Genomic DNA, 19,297 nt, shown 5'->3' with positions numbered 1-19,297 from the left:
AAGCAACTCACTATTATATAACTCTGCAGTCTGCGTTATTCAGCAACAGCTAAGTATTGATTCATGAGTGCTTTGTTTCTGATTTGCTCCGGGTGGACTTTTTTCCAGGAACGGTGTGAGTTATGAACATCTTCCCAACGCCCTCCTCCTCTCCTCCAGCCAACATGCAAGGTGAACAAAATGTCCGGCAGGCTCAAATGAGCTCTGCATCTTCCACGTCCTCCTCAGTTCGATGAACAGTGACGCACGGGCCAAGAAAAACAGAGTGGCCTGCTCCCCGCTGCTCCTTTGAATGTGTTAATCCAGATCCTTCTCCATTTTTTCTAAACAGAATTCCACCTTTTTTTTGGCGTGCGACGCACATTTTGTTTTTGCTTTAGCCCCATCTTGGAGATGAGGCCCGGGGATTGAGCAATTCTATGGATTTTGATGTGGGATCTCACTCCTTTGAGGTCCACTCTACATTTTGATCTAGTTAAAAATCACCCAGAAAAAAACAAAACAAAAAACTATTAAACTCCTAAGTAGATTTTAAAGCAGTGTTTCAATTATTTATGGACATCCAAGAATCCTCAATATAGATTTTTCACCCAGTTCACCTTCTGGGTCATGTTTTTGAGCAGGAGGTGTTAGGTTACAATAGTATCTATTGGTGATATCAGCAATTACTTTGTTATGTCTAATTAGTTATTTTTCCTAATTCAGATAAGTTATTGTCGGAAATGTAACAGGGAGGGGTTCTGTGTGGTTCCTACCTTTTCTCTGCTCTCTGTATTGTGTAGTTATCAGCTCTTAATAAAGTCCCCTCAGTTATAAATGACCAAATATGTTGTTCTCTCGCCTTTTAGAAAGCCCCTGAGCCAGCAGACAGACAGAAAGGGCTGATGAATAATGGAGAGGACGAACAAGCTCTGGCCTTCCAGTCTTGTCCTTATCTGCTCTTTTCTCCAGTCCAGCCCTGATAACCTGAATGAGTAGCAAAATACAGGATGTGACCCAATAACCTTACACTGCAGTAGGGGGGAGAGATATTGTTTATCGGGGTGGTGTTCTCTGTAATCCTTCAAAGAAGATTAAAGTTCTCAGGAGCTCAAGGGTGACTGTATTTACCACTACAAATGTGTCACTAAACCACAATTAAAAGTAAGGGAAATAGACCGTTGAAATGCATCCCTCCATTTGTAATACTTCTAATTTGGATACTTGGATCAAATTACTGAAGTTCACTTTTCCACAATATTTTAATGTATTAAAATGAACCTGTGTGTTTATGAATGGACCCAAGAACAAACTCAGTAAGGTTTATGAAGTGACAGAACTTGTTTGTATCGCATCTCACGTGAAGGTGCTTTCCAATTCATACTGAATCATAAAACTGTCAGCGGTGGCCTTTGTTTTTAATAAATCCAAACCAGTTATATCAGATGTGCTTTCACTGAAGTTCAGCTCACAGCAGAGCTGCTCTCATTTGCACAACACCGACTCTTCTGCGGGAGTCCAGCCATCGAGCAAATGCAGACACTGAAGGGTTCGGGTTTTGTTGGCCAGTCTTGGAGCGGGAACTTGTCCCCCTCCTGTGGTTCTGCTGCTGATTTACTCCACTGTGCAATTGCAGCTTCAAAGTCCCACTGGAAAACAGAGAATTACAGGGGAAGGGCTGTGTTATGCAATGTCCCTCCAAGTTAAAATGCAATGTAATAAGTAACTGCAGTTCTTTGGTTGGACCTTTTGGCAATCATGACACGCCACTGCAGAGTTTAGAATATTTTCTTACATAACAAGTAACAGAATAATTTCGCACCATGTCGGTGCAAAGGTTTTTCAGACTTTGCTCCCAGTAAGACAGGCATTCTTGTAATCTTTTATACTGGTCTTGTTAAATACTTATTCAGGCTCACTGAAGGTCTCTGTACATTTTTTCTGCTTTTTCCAGTCTAATATCTGCCCATTTTCAGAAGAATATGTTTGAAATTCATTCAGGAATAATATGACTCAACCCAAGTAGGCAATCCTGAGTTGTGTCTACATGCAGAGCTTTTAAGATAACACATTTTTATTTCAATCTTTCCCTTTTTGAAAATGAATTATATCCTCATAAAAACCATAGCCTGATTTTCTTTTAGTATTTTAGTAAATGTTTTCTTTACCCATATCAGAAATATAAAAAACTGCTTAAAAAGACATCACATATCCATTTTGTTAGTCATAATGGTTGTCACTAAGAGACAAAAAATATTGTGTATATTAAGGAAAATAAAAAAATACATAAAGTCATCACCCTACATTGCCAAAAGTATTCACTGGTTTGCCTTCATATGAATATGAAATTAAGGAACATCCCATTTTTCATACATAGTTTAAGATGAACAGGGTCAGCCTTTTTCTGAATAGGCTTTCTAAAAGGCTTAGGAGTGTGTTTATGAGAATTTTTAACCCTTATTTTCAGAATTGCACTTAGGCACCACCATGGGACGAGGACGCTTAGAATGCAGTCTCTGCTCTAATTCATCCTAAAGATGTTTATGAGGTTAAGGTCAGGGAAAACTTGCTCAGTCAAGTCAAAGTGGACATCTCTTTGTGCAGAGGCATGCAGTCATTCTGGAACTGAAATGACCAAGCCAAAATCTTTCCCACAAAGCTGGGAGGAAGAAACATGTTTTAGGATGTTGAATCATTAAAAGTTTCTTTCACCTGAACTCAGGCTGAGCCAACCTTCTGAAAAACACACCACCATAATCCCCTATTCACCAAAATTTGCACTCAACACAATACGCTCCAGCAAGTGATGTTCTCCTGAGAACAGTCAAAGCCAGACTTATTCATTTGGTTGCCAAAGAATAAGGCATGATTCATTGCTGCTGGAATCCAATGCTTTACAATGTAGTCGCTGAGGTAAGACTTGAACAAAGCTGCTCTGCCATGACAACTTGTCATGAAGCTCTCGGTTACAAAACCACAAGTTTTAGCATCATGAAATAAATGAATGTTTTAGTTAAGACACATTTCTGTATTTCCATTAATATAGTCACAATAGTGGTGATTCTTTTGATAAAAGGTTAGCAATGCAAAGACAATCAACAATTGTTAACTAATGATTTCCTTCAAAACTCAAACATCCATAATAGCCGTTAATCCATGTTACAAATATTTTATTCTCACAAGGGTCTCGTATTACACAGGGAAAGACAAGATATTTCAGGTGGTGTTTTGGCTATGGCTTACAGGACACCATCAACAAATATATGGCTGTATATTTTCAATAAGCTTCAACATGCTTTCTTCCCCCGCACAGTGGAATCTTGTGCAGTAAGCTTGCAAAGTAGGCTTTACAATTATTGGTTAAGTACATCACTTATTGTCTCGTGAAAAAAATAAATAAATAATGCATTACCTCCAGATTTTTCAAAATCAATGCAAATGACCCCAGTGGTGTTCAAAGTCAGTTTTCAAGAACAGAACTACCTCCACAGCATGACTATGTTGTGCCGAGGCCTGCTAGTGAGCCATCATTTGATCCAGGTGTCTAGAACGAGGGTTCGGGTGGAAAGAACACACCAACCCTCGATGGCTCAGAGCGTGCTCACTAAAACATCAGAACACAAAAGTACATCTATATCTACTGCTGTCAGTATGTTTTGCAAAGGTCTTGAGAAAGCACTTTGCATTTACCCAACGGGAGACAATTTTTGTGCAATACACTGGCAGAAACTTCTTCATACACTATAATGTAGGATTAACCACCTGGCTGAAATCTACTGGTACCGACAGGGCTTGTTGTTTTCTAAACTCTAATGAAAATCAGCTACTTTCTCTGCTTTCCACTTAAAACCTCATTTTCTTTATGTGGTTATGTTTTCATTATTTACTCCTTTTGCGTTTCCACTTTATTATGCATAGTTTAAAACAAACCTGTTTACTTACATTCTTTCACTGAATTACTTGGGTTGCTGTGAAAATCTGGAATGAATTTCATGTCAGTAGGACAATCAAAACACAATTTCCTGTTTTTCAACTTGTCTCCAATTGTTGAACTAGATAATATGATTATCTACAACAAAAAAAAAACCCTATAAAAAAGAAGCAGTTAAAGGCTTGTATTCAACTAAGCTGGCTGGTTTAATTAGAACTCTTGTGAGATGACTACTTCTACAATCTTCTGTTCATTTTATTTTTAATAACAAATAACATGTAATATCATTGTGTGAAAGTGGTCACATAATTCCAGGTTAAATATATTTCAGTTAATCTCTGAAAATGAGCTGAAACCTCAACTGCTTCAATGGCCTTTATTATATTTCATAAAAAATAAAAATAAAAAAGTATTAGGTGAACACCTACAACACGGGAGGTCAAGTATTGTTCCCACATCGCTAAATTCCCAGCCAGCAGGCATCAGACAAGAGCCCATAAACATCTCTCAAAATAGCAGGGGGTAGCACTGGCCCCCTATAGACAAGCCAACCATTCTGCACCACTTCCTAAGCAGACAGGCCCAGCCCAGTGGTGGTCTTTAATCAAAGATTCATTACAGCAGAACAATTGGACCACATGGTAGATCTCAAACAATTCCACCCATCATTGAAGCCCCCAGCCTCACCACTCCCGCCAAGACGCAGCACTCAGCAGAAATGTGTATGAAACATTCAAGACAATAGAAATACCAAGCTGCTGGCAGCAGCGACAGACCAGTTTATAAAACGATAAAAAGAATGTCGCCACTTTTTTTTTTTTTTGAATAGGACTTAATGTTAAAGCATTGTAATGACATTAAACAATCTCCCTCTCCACTTTATTTGCGTGAGGATTAAACATTAGACGCAAAGTCAAACTGAATGGAAACCTGTTCTACATTATGTCACCAAGTGCACCACCACTGTTAAGTTTAACCAGCAGCTGGAAGTTTTAAAAAGCTGGGCTGTACTCTCTGTATGCACTTCCAGTACTTTTTATTCAAAGAGCTAAGGATTTTTATTTTTTTTTATCTAAACAATGATCAGTCGAGATTCTTTTCAAGACACAATTTTATATTTTCTTCTAAATGTCTTGTCCTAAAAACAAGCAGATTTACTTGGAATCTACAGCAGTAGGCCACTAGTATTCTTCACTGGAAAATGAATCTATGTGTGTGCAGAAATGCATTAAGCACACTTAAAAATATATTATGGACACTGTTAAGTCTTTCTCATTTTTGAAAGTAAGACATAAGCTAAAAAAAACTCAAGTCATTTGCGTTTTTCCTGTTTGGCAAAAAGCATCGACCCTCAATTGTTTGTGCTTGCCCAGTTTGCCTTTGTTTCTGGATAAACTGACTCCTACATATTCCTGCAGCAGGACAAAAAAAAAAAAGGAGTCAATGTTTGTGGGAATCTAGCTGATATGAAGAACTTGAAATTTCACTTCCTTTGCAGACTCTATGCACTTTAAAGAGAGACATAGTAAATTACATAAGTCAGTCAATCTGACACAAGACTGGTTTCTGCTGTGTTGCCAATAGTTGACCCTTTGGCATATTGGTACTCTGCAGAGCACAGTTAAAATACAAACCCTGCACTGCTCTTTTCACCGCATCCATGGGGTTCCATGTACATGCTGAGCAATGTCTGCTTACAAGAAACCTTAACCACCATCTGACTTACTTCCCCTAAAGTCACATGTTAAAGAAACAAAGCATGAGTGATACACACCATCTCTTAGTCTCATAAGCCCCTTAAACTAATAAAATAAGTGACCAAAAACACAGTAAAGGTGACGCAGAAGAAATCTAGCAGCACTGAAGGCAACATCTGGAAGTATAATCAAAAAAAAAGAAAAAAAAATCAAAGTTTGAACTTTTACTCACTTTAAAGTTTTACTCAGAATTGAGTCAACACTAAAGTTTAATTGAGTTGACACAGAATCATGAGCACTCTGACAACTATAATTTTCTTCCATATTCAGCAGACATCCTCTATTTCCAATATCCACAAGCTGTCACCACCTAGTGGTAAATTCTTAAAAGTGCATTATACTGCCTAATGTTTTAATGGCTGTGTTGTTGTTTTTTTGTTTTGTTTTGTTTTTTAACATGATGACTTGCAAATATTTATGTCCCTTAAACATTTCACATTTGCTACATAACAGTAAAGCTCAATGTTTATTTTATTTAATGTGACAGACAAACACAAGGTAGTGTTAAACTGCGAAGCGGACAGAAAAGAGGTCCACAGCTTTCAATATATATATATATATATATATATATATATATATATATATATATATATATATATATATATATATATATATTTTTTTTTTTTTTTTTTTTACATAAAATTGAAAGTTAGTCGAGGAACAGTGTCAAGAAGAGGGACATTGTAGTTGAAGTCCTGTTTGCTACAAGGCAAGCGGGGAACACCTGGAAGAAGGTGCTCTGGCCAGATGAGACCAAAACTGAAGCTTTCGGCCTACAGTGCATGCAAAAGACTATATTATGTTTGGAATAAGACTATAACTGAACATCACCCGACACACACTATCAAATGGAGGACCCATGGAAGTGAAAGCATCAAGCTGTGGGTTTAGTCAGCATCAGATGGTTGAAGTTAAATACAGGGTCATTCATGTAGTTGTGGGGAGAGGGGGGCAAACAGACAAAATACAGTTTGTGGTTGCAACATGAAATGCAGAAAGGTTTGAGGTGCACATTTAATTTTGGCAGGACACATTACTGAGTCAACAATGCACAATGAGGGTAAAAAAAAGGGAAATATCTGACCTGAACCACATCTTAATTGTCTGCTTTGATTGGTTAGTTGATACAAGTTATTTTTGATCCAAATTTCCACCCACCTCCAGATCAGCGCTGTCTGATGAAGAGCTATAGGATGTGTCAGAGGAACAAAGACTATTGACTCTCACTACACGCACCATCCTGTGAGGAGGTCCGACATCTAATCCATCTTTAGACAGTGTCACTTCTTTAAGCGACAGTAGCTGAGAAAATAAAATAAAAAATTAAAATCCCACAGTAAAGAAGGAGTGTTGATTTAGTTTTTAGCCCTGTGTTGCTATGGTTTTGAGTTTGGATCAATACATTATTTACATACTTTAGATGTCTGTTGACCACTGACGTCCATATATTGGCCCATCTCAGTCAGCTTCTGTACATTCTTTGTCTTTGAGGAAAAGACTGAAAACTTTAACATTTAACACAATATGTGTAAAAAACAAATTAATGACACATGACAAAAGATTAATTATTATAACAGCAAAACATCTGAAAGAAAATGCACTGCCATGTTGGTCAGGAAATTAGTAAATGAGTGACAACAAAATACAGAAGATGAGCGTTTTGTCCGTAATCTCACGAGAGTCATTACAGAGATCTAAATTGTTGAAAGTAAACCTAGTTTATAGACAAAATATGTATATTTTTCAGTTAAATATTATGACTCTTTAAGACTGCATGGGGGTTTATTTATTCTTACCTAAATAACCCTTACAAAAATCAATTAGAAACTCTGACAGCAAGAAAAAAAGACTAATGTAAAATAATGAAACAAACTTACTTTTGTTTGTGCTGCTGATGGAGGTTTTTGCTGTTTTTTCTGCTGCTTCTTGACAGCAGTATGTTCAGCGTTCATGCCTAAAAGTCCCTCCATATCTGGTGGTCGTTTCATTGTCTTCCGCCTGGTTCCTATCTTGCACCAGTGGATCACTAAAATCTGTCATGTCTGAGTTAAAAGTCAACATTAAAAACAAACATGCAAAGGAGCAATTATACTTGTAATTTCTGTAAATGTACAAATCACAAATGGTATCCAGGTGCTTGCGAAAAAAGGATACAAGCAGGTCCAGGATGACACAGCCAATCGATGACAGCAGCCAAGGCATAACTCTGATAAGAAATCCGAACCGGACATCTTGTAAAAGGATGGCTGCAGCGTAGAGGGCACCAGATGCGGAGCACAAAACTCCAGAGACGATAAACGTCGGGGTCAGGTACTGTCCTCTCCTCTGACAGAAACAAAAACAGCTTATGAAAGCAGCTGAGCTTTAGGAACATGGCTCTCTGGCGTTCTGGTGCTGTCTCTTACTGCTCTGCAGAGTGCAGGGAATCTGGAGGTCCAGGCAATGACGGAGGCCAACAGGCCCAGGATGTAACCAAGGATTTCTTTGCTGTCCTTTGGAATTATGAGGAGAATTATTAGCATTTGAGCTTCACATCAAGGGCTCCTCAACTCCAAGGAAACAGAGTTTTGAATTCAAGTTACATTATTAATTTAGTTTTTGACTGGCAGAAAATAGCAAATACATAATTTGTTTCCCATTGGCTTACCTGGGTCTATTAAAAATACCAAACATAATTCAACAAAAACACCACTTGTGCACCAAGAAAGCGTTTCCCTAAGAAGTTTTCTTGGAAAACAAACACCAAGGATGGCACTTCTCTCCAAATCTGTCAGTTCTGCACTGGAGTTTTTCATTGGCATTTCATAAACAACCACAAACTTTCAGGTGTTTAGTTGGGATTTTATGGAGCAGACCAACATAAATTAAAGCCCAAAACAGAAGAAAAACAATGAGTGGTTTTCCAGCATGTTCAATAAATAAAATTATGAAGAATTAGACATGCTTTTGTATTCAACCTGTACACCAACCGCACCATCATCGGGCTCCAGCTGGAGATTTGAATGGAGCTGTGCAGCAGCTTCCTTCCGCTGATGGATCTAATCGTTACAGGTTCATCAACTCTGGACTTCAGGAACCCTCCTGCAACCACCATCAATACACCCACAGCCAGAAAATGCTGCCTCCTGCGCCTCTTCACCGCCCTCAGCCTCCGCTCTGCAGGAGAACACCGGAGAATTGTTCTTTAACTAAAGGGAGACTGGAAACAAATTCCCCATTTATTCATTTGTGTGTTTATCAGGAGGTTTACTGATAAGTTTCCTTTTTAGGTTTGCCTACATGGTTTGCCCTGCGTGAGGCCAACGCTTTACACACCTGAGCTACTACGCTGCACTTTGTTTTTTTTTTTGCATACTGTGAACAGGTCATATTGTTTGGAAAAGATGGAGCTTTATCTTAACTTACGAGTTTTGGAGTTCCAACACAGGAGCAACGGAAGGCAGCACAAGATACAGTGCACAGCATCCAATAAAGCAGCAAAAGTAGCCATAGAAATCTACAGACAGAAATAATTTACATCAGGTTAAAGTATGCAGCGGATGAAATGCATTAATAAAACTATGTTACCTGTAGGTGAAGCTGCCTGGACAGAATTGCTCCCACAGTGCTGCACAGGTTGCCCAGAAAACTGTAGAAGACTGTGATGGTTTCTTCTGAATAATCTCCTCTTAATTTACACTTCTGACACGCGATCCTGAAACGGTAACATCGACTTTATTGCCAGATCTGCTTCTTTAAATCTCCGGATGGGATAGGGGACCCCGCTGTACTTACAAGAGGGAGGAAAGCAGCAATAGGACGGCAGAAAGCAAGGCGAGACCAGCGGAGACGCACAGATGGGCCGCATCTGGAGACCCGCAGCTGGCGACCGAGTGAAGCCAAAAGGCACCGAGGCTAGTGAGGAAATGAGCAGAGCTTCCTCTGAGCTCATCCTCAGCGGTCGAGACACCTCCATCCATTTCACCTGCAAACTTCTGCTCATTCCGCGAACTAACTAAGCCGTGCAACTGAGACGCTCAACAAACAGCAAACAGGAAGGATCACCACTATTCTGAGGAGGGGCTTGGTCACCTGGGACGCACCTGCACGTTAAGGTTTTCAGCCAATTACCGTCAAGCAATGAGGGTAGATGAATTTATCCCGACTTATATTGACGTATGCAAATTGTGTTGCACTTTATCAGCATTTTGGACACTTTACTGCTGGGTCTGCAAAGAAAGTTGTAAATTAAGTTTGTTTTACAAATAAAGTTGTATGTTATTTCACATACCCAGCTAAATTAAAGTCTTCCAAATGTGTTTAGTTATCTAATTCAACAAGCAATATGCATTAAAATAAGAAGAAAGAAGTCAAATGAAGAGTTTCTGGCCAAGGTTGATGCAACTTATTTATTTCAAATCGATGTTTAGATGAAAGTCTTTAAGCAAGGACAAACATCTTTTCACAACATTTTAATGAGAGCTTCTCTTCATAGAAAAACATTGATATTATAGTAGATCATACCAATTTATGGGGCTCAACCTGGGGACATTAATTACCACTCTAGGTAAAAAAGGCTGCTATCCAGAGCAATTCAACTGCTTCATAAAGAATTAAAGGGTTCATAAGTAATACTTTTTTTTCTGAATAATTGGTGCTTCAGCTCCTATAGTCATCATTATTCAGATCGTGAATTCAGCTTTTACAATCTTCAGTTCAGAGCATTTAACCACTTAGATCAAGTCCTCTCCACACCCACAGATGCATCCATCCATCTACGTCAGGGTCCTTTAGGATGACATACGAGCTGCTCTTCAAGACATTTCATTTCATCTGAAATCATGTGGGTTTAAAAGAGTTTAGACGATCATCATCAACCATCCAGATGCTTTGTGACCCGTCGCAGTTTCTCCTTCTTGTTTCTGTTGCCGTGTTTTTTCCAGGGCTTGCCCTCCATTGCCTCCGACTCTGAGCTGCCTGGGCCGACTGGTCCGTTGCCTGGTTTGTAGCCCATGACAGTCTTAACTCCTTTGGTGAGTGCGCGGACATTATCCTAAAAGGAAAAGTTCGCCAAAGGCAAAGAGCTTTATCCCATGTTGTTTTTCAGAGAACCAGTGACGAGTACAAATAGTTGTTGCACTTATTTTACCTGATGGAAGAAGTTTTTGTCAACAACATTTTCAATCCTTTTGATTTTCTGTGGTCTGTTTGTTACGGCGGAGACGTTCAAGCTGTCCAACTCCCTCTTCTGGAATTTGCTGTGCTGAGACTGAAAGTCTTCAGGATTAATGTGTAGAGGAGGATGGCAGAACAGGAGCTTACCCTGTGAGGAGTAAACAAACTTTAGAGACTAAAAGAAGAAAATCACTTTTATGCAAAGAATTGTTGCCTGTTGGTTAAAAGTGACACTTAAAATATATATGAGATGTCTCCACTTTTCCATGAAGGACAGAATAGTGAAGTGTGCAGACACTGAACTTTCCAACCTGAGCTGTGGATCTTTGCAGCTCATCCAAGGTCAACATGGACTCTTTGCTGATTCACAAATTCTTTCCTTGCTCTGCCTGTCAATTTTTGTAACCAGCCATGACTTGGTAGGTTTCAGTGGAGCTATGCTTTTTTTATTTTGAGATGACGGACTGAACAGTGGTCTGTGGGATGTTCAATACTTTGGATATTGACTTATGGCCTGATTGCTGAGCTGCCTGCTGTGCTTTTCAGTCTTCATGAAGCTTATTCTCTAATTTTATCAAACAAACATGTCACAGAATAGCTGGATTTATACTATGATTCAACAAAGTGAGTTCAATTTAGTACTTAGGTGACTTCTAAAAGCACTTGGTTGCACAGTATTTAATTTAGGGCTGTCAGAGTAAACAGGGGGATTAATATAAGTCCACATTATACTTGTATAGGATTTTGAAGAAGCATAAACCACATTTCTTTAATTTCACAAGTAGCAGAGAAACTTCACAATATTGCAACTTGCATGGGTAAATGTGTTACAGAATGTATTTGTTTACTTTTACTGCTTTTAATAAAAGTCCCCAAAATTCACCAGTTAGTAAAACTTACATTGACATAATCCTTGAGGATGTACCGAGCTGATCTGGGCTGATCAGGCTGGCCGTGTGATGTCATAAAACCTCTCATATCTGTAGCAACCAAAAAGATACAACTCTTTTTTTCAATTAAAAAAAGGTTAGAACAGGGAAAGGAAAAGAAAGAATGTGTTGTGGTCTCACATCCATACGCCGTCAGCAGCTCCTCAGAAGTGGGGGGTCTGTCGGGGTCTTCGTCTTCCCGCGGTCTGATGATGTTGATGCCATACGTTCCTTCTAGAACATGTCGAGGGATTGTCTGACATATGTGACAAATCCATTAAGGACTAAAGACACAGATGGCAACGGTATAACATTCTCTATAATGTTCTGGAAAGGATATGAGGGAGACTGCAGGTACATGATCCCTCATCTGGTCGATGGGTAAAATCCCAGAGCAGATCATCTCCGCTTTGGTAGAAACAAACGAGGGCATCACCAGACCGGGGCAGTCACAGAGACACAGGCCTGGCTCCACATACAGAGTCTGAGAGGAGGCACAAAAAGACCCACTTTAAGCTTTTTACAGCATATGAACTAAATGTAATACTATGATTGGATTTATACCTGGAAGTGCTTAGTGTGTCCTGGTGTTGCTGAAACAGACACCTTCTTGTTTCGTAAAATAGTGTTGATGGTGGAGCTCTTTCCCACGTTAGGATACCCGACCTGTCGAATCAAAAATATTAATTATTTCACAAACTCATTATAGAACAAGCTGTAGAGTTCCTAAATTAGATAAAATGAAGACTATGTCTAAGTAGAAATTCAGGGTTTTACTAACCAGCCCTATTGTCAATTGATCTTCTTTACACCTGGGTCCATTATGTGACGCTTTAAACATCTCTAACAGCTCATCTTTGTGCAGCAGTCGGCTGGAGTTATGGAAGGATTCACCCGAAGTACCGGCATTCTCTCCTTCAGCTTCGTCCTCTTCCTCCTCCTCCGAGCAGGTCTGCCAGTCCTCTTCATCGACGTTTACATTGTCTTGCTGCTCTTCAACACCACTCTCGTCTCCTTCCCGCACCTTTTCTTCTCCCTTCGACGCTCTTTCGTTTAAGTCCACACTGTGTGGCGAGCCATCTGCTTCTGGATCACTTTCTACACTTTCTGGATCATCGACTTCCATTCCCTGAGAGAAAGACACATCAGGCTGCAGAGTTTACAGGAAGCCGGAATATGAGTCCACAGGTTTATCTGAAATGCATTCAGTTATAGTTCCTCACCTTTTCTTCTGCATCCAGCCTGTTACTCTCAGCCAGAGCAGACCAAAAAACAGCCCTAACACCTTCCTTCTCAAAATACTTGGCCCAGACTTTCCTCTGCTCCCGGGTTAGAAGGTCTGCCTTGTTCACCAGAAGCATGTTCACCTTATTCTCTGACACTTCTTTCACATATAGCTCCTGTCGGGGAAAAAGAGGAGTATTTAATCCCGAAGATCACGATCTAACCTTGATGTCAGATGTCTGATCTTACACTCAATTTTTACACTCAACAAATTCATTTTGGGTTATATTTTTCATTGTGTTACTTTATTTATTGTAAGAAAAAAATATATATGCTAAAATATTTTGACAAACAGGTGAAAAGCTGTTTAGTTCCTTTCTAACTGAATCTCTTGTGATTAAATGAGGCCTCACCAGGTCAGGACATCTGAACAGCAGAGGATTCCTGGCGTCAACAATCTGAACGACGATGTCACTGAAGGAAAACATAACCATGAACTTGACTTCATAAAGAGCAAAAAATGTTTTTTCAAAAGTATCCATACTTCTTAATATGTGTCAGCTACAACAACAAACTACAATGTATTTTTGGGGGGATTTTTGTGTGACAGATCGCCACAAATTACTGCTTGATTGAAAGGTTAAAAAGAAACTGTGATGTTACATAAAAATCTAAAAAGTGTGGTGTACATCTGATATCTCTATCTAGAATCCAGTGAATCAAACGCAGCATGTAGCCTGAAAAGTAGTTTTCAGTAGAATAAGTATAAATATCTCAGGCAAAGCTGGTAGAGGCATACCTCAATAGATGTAAATGTAGTGGGGCTCTGTTCCGCAATACTTTGTGGAACCGAGCCCCGATGTATTCTGTCTACTTTCTGTTTCACAAATAATCCCAATAAAATACACTGAAGTTGGTGGGACACATTAGAAAAAGTTTAAGGAGTATGAACAGAATGTTTCATTGAACTCATATATGAACTATCCTTAATTTTACCTTCTCTCAATGACTCTCCACAGCTGTCGCCAGAATTCAAGGTTCCTCTCAAACGGGGTAAGAATTAACTTCTGTTCCTCCTCCAGTCTTTGGAAAATATCAAAAGATTAGATTACAACCAGGAAAGTCCTACACAAACATAACAAGGTTCAGTGTCCACACAAAACCTTTTGAGTTCTGTAATATTCAGTTGTTTAACATTTTTCTTTACTGGTAGAGTCCAGTGTCAAGACAATTTACTTAGAAACAAATTATTCCATACTGAGCAAGTTCTCGTCTCCACTGCAAGAAGCTGTCTTTCTCTGCCTGCTGGAGTAAATCTGGGGTGGTGCTTTCATCCCAGTGAGGGCTGGAGACACACAGAGCAAAACACTGTTGAAAGCAAAATGTGGTCAAATATTCAGATTGAACCATGTATGTTCAGCTTACCGCCGAGGAATTCGGAGGAAATGTTTGTTTTCTTCGTGCAGCTTCTTTAACCTGCTTTTCTCCTCAGCTGTCAGGAGGCCTGCTCTGGCTTCAGCTGGAACAAACTTAATGTTGAGTTTCTCTGAGAAAACAGAAACAAAGACATGAAAACAGAGAACCTTATATATTTTTTATATTGTTTGTACACACAGTTCTCTGACAAGAACTGAATGTGTGAACTGAGTTGTGTTATACCTGCAACAAACTCTGTTCCTGCCAGTTCAGCAGTGGCGAGGAAGTCATCCATGGAGCTCTGCTCTGTCACTGACTGCAGGTTCAAACGACCCCAGTCGTAGCCATCGTTCAGTTCACTGGTGTGTAGCTGGAAATGTACGACAAAACTTTAATTCCAAACCTGACACAGCTTACATAATGCTCAACCCCGGATCAATCTCACTAAGAAATGTTTACCATCCTTTTCTTTAAGCTATGGTAAACTGTCTAACATCTATTTCCACCAGTACAAGCTGCTAACTGCGCTCATGTCTTACCCATGAGTCGCTCCTCTTGTTTCCCCTGCTCGCTTGCAGCCTCTCCTTCATCAGAGCTCTGCCGAGTCCAGCTCCTCCTCCCGCTTTCTTCTTCCCCATAACAATGTCCGAAAACGTCCACACCGCAAAATACCGTAGAAATACAAAACCTAAGTAGGGGGGGAAATAAGTTGTCTTCGTCACTAATAGCTGTGAAACATGTGGACTGCCTTGTTTTCCAGAGCTGTGGAAGTGGAACCAACCAACTGAGTGACACTTCCGGTATTTACTTCCAAGCAACGGAAAATATTCCCCGTAAACTTTGTTTTAACAAATAATTTTATTAGAAATCATACACATCTTAAAAGATTTTAATATGATTTAATAAACAATTTTGTCGTTGGAATACTTAATAAAGTGGTTCTTTCCGATGAGGTGTCCAACTCTTAAATGTGCTCTGAAGAAACGGGAACTAAAATGATTATAGTTCCAACTGTACATCGAGCAAAAAAAAAAAGAAAAAGTAATATAAAAAAAAAATCCAATGTTGATCATATAGATATAAAATAATGTTTGGCATATGAAGCTTTGAATAAGATTTGGATTACTTTATCTTAAAAAGTGTCGTAAATTATTTTCCACAAAAAAAAACCACTCATACAAAAGATCAGCAAACACTGCTCAAGGTAGAACCACTAGATGGAAGCATAAACCAGCGCAGTAGGCCTCTTTGTCGAGACTTGTTTTCATAATGTACTTGATTAGCTGGTACTTAAAAAGAGCAATTGGTTTTCTTTAATTTATTGTTCATATTTTTTCCTACTTAGTCCTTAAGGCACGCCCCGTAAAATATACCTTTAAGTCTTAAAAGTATATTTTCATTTAGGACAAAAGGGGTCTGGGTCTGCAGATGTGCTGTATGTTATTGACAGAACATTTACTTTGTAGCATAAAATGAGGGAAGTTAATGCTTAGCTTCAACCACAAACGTAAACATTTTCTTCATAAAACTACATTAAGTTTTATCATTATGTTTTTATGTTAAATATTTGAATATTGTATGAAAATAGAATTATTGACATGTTACCAAACCAGGTTTTGTCATTGCTTGTCACATTTCACCTTTCTGAATAGAATAAATGAGAAGATAATCAAAGACATAATTTATTTCCAGCGTAAAATTCAACAAGTGAAACAATGTTCATTATACACACAGTGATACATTTGATACATTTGTTTTTGCCATTTTTAAAAATCATGACTTAAAGTTGTTGAAAACTTCATTCAGTCTGAGAAAAAATTAATTGTACAACATTCCAGGTAAAATATCTACATTTTCAATGACTTTATGAGTTTTTCTCATGTCTGAATTGATTATTTTGAAAAAAAAGTGACTTATCTTTACAGATTTTGTATTGTATTCTATAAAATAGTAAAATTTACACATAGTCACCTTTTTGTGTCTGATATACTTTTAAATAAATAAATCAGATGTTATGAAGTTCCTCAGTACTAACCTTTTGACTCTGGAGTCATCTTTGAATTATGTTTTTTAACGAATTTCATTTTTACTTTCACTTCAACAAAATTGAAGTAAAACTACTTATAATCCTTTAATGTAATGTTAATTTTTTTTCTAGAAACTGTATTTTCTGTATTCACAATGATCAAAACTAAATGAATCCTAAGTGATTTAAGCAGAATGTAAAAGGGCAAAATCGTATTTTCTTTCTACCCCAGTGTAAAGATTTGTTGAACTATGGTCTGCATATTCTTGTCAAGAATTTTTAAATTCTCAGTTTTTAAACAAATTATACAGACGCCGTGGGAATGAACATCATTAAAATGGTCCAGTCCCCCCCTACGCTCATGATGTAATGGTATGTCCCTGTATATAACAGGTGAATCTGCTCTCTGCACAGCATATATCCTCTGCAGTGAGCATTTGCAGCGTTGCGCAGATAATGGACAGAGGCTCTTCGGGTGATGGTCAGATAAAGTACGTTGTCCTTGCGCCCAGCACTCCCAGAGTGGCTCATCCATGCCCTGACAGGCTCCCCAAACGCTTCTAGGATTTTAGTAGTAACTTCAAGTTTATTTTTTCTTTCTCCCCCAGTGTTGCTGTTGAACGGGAACAGCGGTAAAATGCTGCCGTGGAAGAAGAACAAGTTCGATCTGATCGAGGAAGACAAGCAGTCCAAGCAGAAGGGCTATGCGGTGAGCCTCAACTACTCCGCGCTCACCTCCTTCGCCAAGTCCTGCCCCGAGAGCGCTCTCAACCGGGTGGGCAGCATGTTCAAGTCCAAGCGGAAAAAGGTGAAGATCACCAGCGAGGACCCCACGTACACGGTGCTGTATCTGGGCAACGCCACCACCATCCAGTCGAAGGGGGACGGCTGCACGGACATGGCGGTGAGCAAGATCTGGGGCAAGAGCGAGATGGGCAAGAACGGCACCAAGATGCGGCTGACCGTCAGCTCGCAGGGAATCCGGATGGTGCATGTGGACGATAAAGCCAAGAGGCCGGGACATCTGTACCTGCTGCACCGCATCACCTACTGCGTGGCAGACCCGCGGCTCCCCAAGATCTTCGCGTGGATTTACAGGCACGAGATGAAGCACAAAGCGGTGATGCTGCGCTGCCACGCCGTGCTGGTGTCCAAGCCGGAGAAAGCGAAGGCCATGGCACTGTTGCTGTACCAGACCTCCGCCACGGCCCTGGCGGAGTTCAAGAGACTGAAACGAAGGGATGACGCCCGGCACCAGCAGCAGCAGCTCGTCGGGGACCAGACCATCCCCCTGGTCCCGCTCAGGAAGCTGCTCAACGGACAGTGTTACTACAAGCCCCCGGTGGAGCGCAGCCGGAGTGCGCCCAAGCTGGGCTCCATCACCGAGGATCTGGTGGGAGAGGAAGAGGAGGAGAAAGCGATGCACTTCGAATGTGAAGACATTTTAGACTCGGACTGTGTCAACGAAAACACGAGTTAACTCAGATCATTAATGACTTGGGGGAGATGAGCATAGGGAACGACGTGCAGACTCTAAAGGCTGACCTCAGGGTCACCAGACTTCTCTCTGGGGAGAGCACAGGGAGCGAGTCCTCTATTGAAAGCAACCAGGAGTTCACCCCGCTCAGCAACGGGCTGGGGGAGGTCAAGGTGCTGGAAGTAGCCTGAATGACTATTGTCTGTGCCTCCCTGTGGCTTTGTTTTTCTGAGCCACATTTTCTCCTTGAGCAACATTTGTAGAGATGCACCAATCAAGCCTCTACCAGATTTCAGTTTCGACCAGTTCAGATTTTTCTGAGGAATAAAAAAAAAAGTTGCTGCAGATTCTAACCGATAATAATGGAAGTTAACGAATTATTGGCATTATTATGTTACTCTCTCACTCATGTTCATTAAAGTCTGATGTTGTTCGATAACTTCATGGGGAGTGGGAGTTTATGGTTTTAAGCTGCTGTTTGCCTGCATATAATTTATGATTCCAATCAAAGGATGGATTGGTGCATCTCTAAGCATCTGTGCTCTTTGTTGGGGAGCTTTTGTCTGATATGTGCCTCTACAACCAAAGGAGAGAAGCTCGCTGTAGGTTTTGGAACTACTGCCACACACAAACTCCAAATCAAGCTACTGAGTGACACTTTAAGATGTTATAAACACAGAAACAGTGGGAAAATGCATGCACACCCGAGAGATGACCCCTAGTGTGTCTGAAGGCATCTGCACTAAATCATCCTCTTTTGTTTTAGAGGATTTCTTGTTGCAGCGGGCTTTTGTTCACTTAAGGTTTATTTCTCACTTGAAACATTGTGATCCAAAAATTCTGCATTCCAGTTTTTTCCATTTTCAGTGCTACTGTGGGTCTGAATAAGTCCCCCCCCTCCCCCCTCGTTTTCCTGTCAGGGCGCTTCTGTGACATCCTGCTTTATTTTTGCACTGTTGTACATGTACATAATGTGTGCCGGTATGTTGTCTCTGACATAAATGTCATATCTTTGCTGTGCAAAAGAGGAAAGAAACATTTATGTACTAAGTTGTAAATTATGTTTTAGCTATTAAAAAATTGTATTTTTTAAAAAAATATATGAAATGTGGTTTGATATGTGAACCTCATGGAATTCTCAATAAAAAAAGAAAACAAAAACCTGCTGCATCCGTTCTGTTTTTTTGTCATATTTGTATAAATATGAACGAGGACCTGCAAGAGCTTTGAGATCAGGTTTCCTCTGAGGAATAATTCTGTAAAGAGCAAAATGTCATTTCTCCCTGGTATTTGTCAGGATTGCAAATGCGCAGTTCAGTTAAAAGGCTTCAATAAATCTTTATCATATCTAGGCAAATGCCATCCAGGGAGGAGGATGGATAACATTTAGCTAAGCTTCTGGCT

At 39.8% G+C, this 19,297-nt stretch overlaps 3 protein-coding genes across 4 annotated transcripts; 1 reads left to right on the top strand and 2 right to left on the bottom strand.

The window, feature by feature from the left end:
* Positions 1–1,380: 1,380 nt before the first annotated feature.
* Positions 1,381–9,782, bottom strand: tmem44 (transmembrane protein 44). Of its 2 annotated transcripts, none has more exons than XM_015011567.2 (10): positions 9,442–9,782; positions 9,235–9,361; positions 9,073–9,163; positions 8,642–8,823; positions 8,073–8,159; positions 7,822–7,992; positions 7,545–7,700; positions 7,083–7,151; positions 6,826–6,969; positions 1,381–1,628 (listed from the first exon to the last, which is right to left on the bottom strand). In XM_015011567.2, the coding sequence occupies exons 1-10, from the start codon at positions 9,624–9,626 to the stop codon at positions 1,443–1,445; spliced, it is 1,398 nt and encodes a 465-aa protein (XP_014867053.2). In that variant the 5' UTR covers positions 9,627–9,782; the 3' UTR covers positions 1,381–1,442. The 2 variants fall into 2 exon arrangements, with proteins under 2 accessions (XP_014867053.2, XP_014867045.2); XM_015011559.2 differs by having other exon boundaries at positions 7,083–7,172; positions 9,442–9,781.
* Positions 9,783–10,036: 254 nt separating this feature from the next.
* lsg1 (large 60S subunit nuclear export GTPase 1) lies at positions 10,037–15,628 on the bottom strand. Its single transcript, XM_088005018.1, has 14 exons — positions 14,930–15,628; positions 14,634–14,760; positions 14,400–14,520; positions 14,233–14,319; positions 13,971–14,057; positions 13,388–13,448; positions 12,974–13,150; positions 12,532–12,879; positions 12,315–12,416; positions 12,092–12,234; positions 11,892–12,016; positions 11,722–11,801; positions 10,796–10,969; positions 10,037–10,699 (listed from the first exon to the last, which is right to left on the bottom strand). The coding sequence occupies exons 1-14, from the start codon at positions 15,026–15,028 to the stop codon at positions 10,520–10,522; spliced, it is 1,911 nt and encodes a 636-aa protein (XP_087861144.1). The 5' UTR covers positions 15,029–15,628; the 3' UTR covers positions 10,037–10,519.
* A 1,187-nt stretch (positions 15,629–16,815) lies between these two features.
* fam43a (family with sequence similarity 43 member A) lies at positions 16,816–19,054 on the top strand. Its single transcript, XM_015011581.2, is given in 3 exon segments — positions 16,816–16,907; positions 17,025–17,879; positions 17,882–19,054. Coding segments are annotated over 3 exon segments (1,059 nt in total). The 5' UTR covers positions 16,816–16,906; the 3' UTR covers positions 18,085–19,054.
* Positions 19,055–19,297: the final 243 nt, after the last annotated feature.

The sequence above is a fragment of the Poecilia mexicana genome, unplaced genomic scaffold (assembly GCF_051168715.1).
Source record: "Poecilia mexicana isolate PSO_F unplaced genomic scaffold, ASM5116871v1 scaffold_4, whole genome shotgun sequence".
Classification (NCBI taxonomy): domain Eukaryota; kingdom Metazoa; phylum Chordata; class Actinopteri; order Cyprinodontiformes; family Poeciliidae; genus Poecilia; species Poecilia mexicana.
Note: the sequence above shows the minus strand (reverse complement) of the source record. Positions and strands in the feature narration are given on the sequence as shown.

Excerpts from the sequence above, each read along its gene's own strand:
- tmem44 (XM_015011559.2), bottom strand. The coding sequence starts at position 9,626 with ATGGATGGAGGTGTCTCGACCGCTGAGGATGAGCTCAGAGGAAGCTCT. Across the intron at positions 8,160-8,641 it reads CCAGCTGGAGCCCGATGATG|GACAGCAAAGAAATCCTTGG; the intron begins GTGCGGTTGGTG and ends ATAATTCCAAAG. Across the intron at positions 6,970-7,082 it reads GTGGTCAACAGACATCTAAA|CTACTGTCGCTTAAAGAAGT; the intron begins GTATGTAAATAA and ends TTATTTTCTCAG.
- lsg1 (XM_088005018.1), bottom strand. The coding sequence starts at position 15,028 with ATGGGGAAGAAGAAAGCGGGAGGAGGAGCTGGACTCGGCAGAGCTCTG. Across the intron at positions 12,235-12,314 it reads GACACACTAAGCACTTCCAG|ACTCTGTATGTGGAGCCAGG; the intron begins GTATAAATCCAA and ends GCCTCCTCTCAG. Across the intron at positions 11,802-11,891 it reads GCTGCTGACGGCGTATGGAT|ATATGAGAGGTTTTATGACA; the intron begins GTGAGACCACAA and ends TGGTTGCTACAG.